The 2,153-nt window shown below is 62.6% G+C and overlaps 1 protein-coding gene across 1 annotated transcript; it reads right to left on the bottom strand.

The window, feature by feature from the left end:
• Positions 1–11: 11 nt before the first annotated feature.
• On the bottom strand, positions 12–2,147 carry LOC131382816 (NUT family member 2F-like; the record flags this gene model as incomplete). Its single annotated transcript, XM_058435334.1, has 3 exons — positions 2,039–2,147; positions 931–1,070; positions 12–436 (listed from the first exon to the last, which is right to left on the bottom strand). Coding segments are annotated over exons 1-3 (657 nt in total), but the record flags the coding sequence as incomplete, so codon positions are not given.
• Between the last annotated feature and the right edge of the window lie 6 nt (positions 2,148–2,153).

The following is a 2,153-nucleotide window of genomic DNA, read 5'->3' as shown; positions in this document are numbered from 1 at the left end:
GGCTGCTCGACTTTGCCCTTTTCCCATTGTCCCTCGGTCTCCCCTGTGGCCCCAAGGTGAGACCCCAGCAGCTCCTCCATGATGTGCACATACTCCTGCACCACTTCAGGGGGGATCTCCTCAGGGACCTTGGTCTCTGCTGGCCTCTGGGGCCTGGATGGTGGCAGGTGGACCTTGGTCTCCGCTGGCCTCTGGGGCCTGGGTGGTGGCAGGTGGGCCTTGGTCTCTGCTGGCATCTGGAGCCTGGGTGGTGGCAGGTGGGCCTTGGTCTCTGCTGGCATCTGGAGCCTGGGTGGTGGCAGGTGGGCCTTGGTCTCCGCTGGCCTCTGGGGCCTGGGTTGTGGTAGGTGGGCCTTGGTCTCCACTGGCCTCTGGGGCCTGGATGGTGGCAGGCAGGCAGTCGGGGCCTTGGGGCCAGCCTTGCTGGGAAGATACTCTGAGGCAGAGAGGGAGGAGGCCGGGTGTGGTGAGGGCCACTCCTCCTGCCTGCACCACACAGGGGAGGGAAGGGCTTGGGGATGTGAAGTGGGTTCCAGCTGGGTCAGGACCACCTGAACCACAGTGCTCCGGAGGAGACGCCGCAGGAGGGGCACATCTGAGACAGCATCACTTGGGAGGAAGTTTGGAGCCATCGATATGCCATGTACTCTCCCTCTCATCCCTGCTTCCTGGGCAGAGCATACGTGGAGTTTTGGACAGGCAAGGGGAGAGAGTAGGAAACTTGACCCGGTAAATACCCCACTTTGTGATCACAGGCCACCCATGAAGTAGGTATTGACCTGGTCAATACTCAACATACACTCCCAGAAGCTGTCCTGTTGGAGGGAGCAAATCCCCCTCTTGAAGGGAAGCATGGGATGTGGGGACAGTGGCCTCCCTTGGCCCCTTTGGCCTTTGCCATGGCTCTTGTGGGAATGTGAGAAGCTGTACCTGGCTGCTTGATCACCTCAGGGGCCAGGGGTCCTTGAGGTTCAAGACTCAGCAGGGCTGGAGGAGGTGGGCACTGGGGCCCCTTCATCCACTGCGACTTCCGGATCTGCATCTCCTCCTCAGCCTCAAACTCCAGGAACCTGGGGGTGAAGGAGGCACAGGCCATGCTGAGAAGGTCCAGGCCCCCTTCCCCCAGGACCAGGCAGTGGCTGATGGTAGGGATGGGAAGGAGTGCCTCGGGCGGGCTGTCCAAGCCCTCACTGGGTCCCATCCCCTAGGCCCAGGAGGGAGCTGCTCCCAGAGTTCTGGACTCACCCTCCCTCACCTGGCCCCTGCAGAGCCCATGGCGTCAACGGGGCTTCCTGACTCAAGTCAGGGCCACAAGGCCCAGGAGGGTCCCGGGGACCCCTCCTCCATGTTTCAGCTGGCCAGGGGTGGGGTTGATGGCAGAAGGCATCAGGGACGATGCCCAGATGCAGGAGTCCTGAGGCTGGGACTGTGGGCCCCTGAAGGATAATTCAGAAGCACAAGGCCTGGGAGACCCCTGGTCAGGAGGAAGCAAAAGCGGAGCCCAGAGGGCAGGGCCCCTTTCCCATGAGGCTGCTGTCTGTCTGTCTTCACGGAGGGGACTGCCCAGGAGCAAAGGCAGTGAGGCCAGAGAGGGGTCTCATGGTGTCCCGGGTACAGGTCTCCCCTGACCCAACTCCCTGGCCAGGCTGGGATGGGAGAAAACCGACTTCTGGCCACTGCTGTGAGGAGCCTGCCCCCAACTCTGTCTATAGTCACTAGCGCCCCTTCTCCCCATCCCCACAGCTGGAGGTGACGCCCTTTGGGCTGCAATGCTGGCTGCCCCTGCCATGACCTCCAGTGTCAAGGCAGGGGTTGGCCCCAGGCCAGGCAAGGGGTGCTTCCCAATAGGGAGGGACAGAGACCCCAGAGCACTCCAGGTGGCAGGAGCAGCTTCATGAGGGAGCCAGGGGCCCAGGGTGTCCTGCGTTTGTCCACACTCTCCTCATGCTCCATGCTGAGAAGCCACCACAGCCACTGGGCCTCTGTCATTCACTCTCACCCTGCCACACGGGCCCTGCCCCCAGGACCCCAGACTCACTTTTCCGCCATCTCGTAGAATTTCATCCGGTCAAAGTTGCTCGCGTGCTGCCATTCCTGCATGGCCCACCACAGTCCCTCCTCCAGGGTCATGGTGGGCTTCCGCCGGGCCAGGG

Source organism: Hylobates moloch, unplaced genomic scaffold (genome assembly GCF_009828535.3).
Source record: "Hylobates moloch isolate HMO894 unplaced genomic scaffold, HMol_V3 SCAFFOLD_10938, whole genome shotgun sequence".
In the NCBI taxonomy this organism is placed as follows: Eukaryota; Metazoa; Chordata; class Mammalia; order Primates; family Hylobatidae; genus Hylobates; species Hylobates moloch.
The sequence above is the reverse complement of the archived record's forward strand: the minus strand, read 5'-3'. Positions and strand labels throughout refer to the sequence as shown.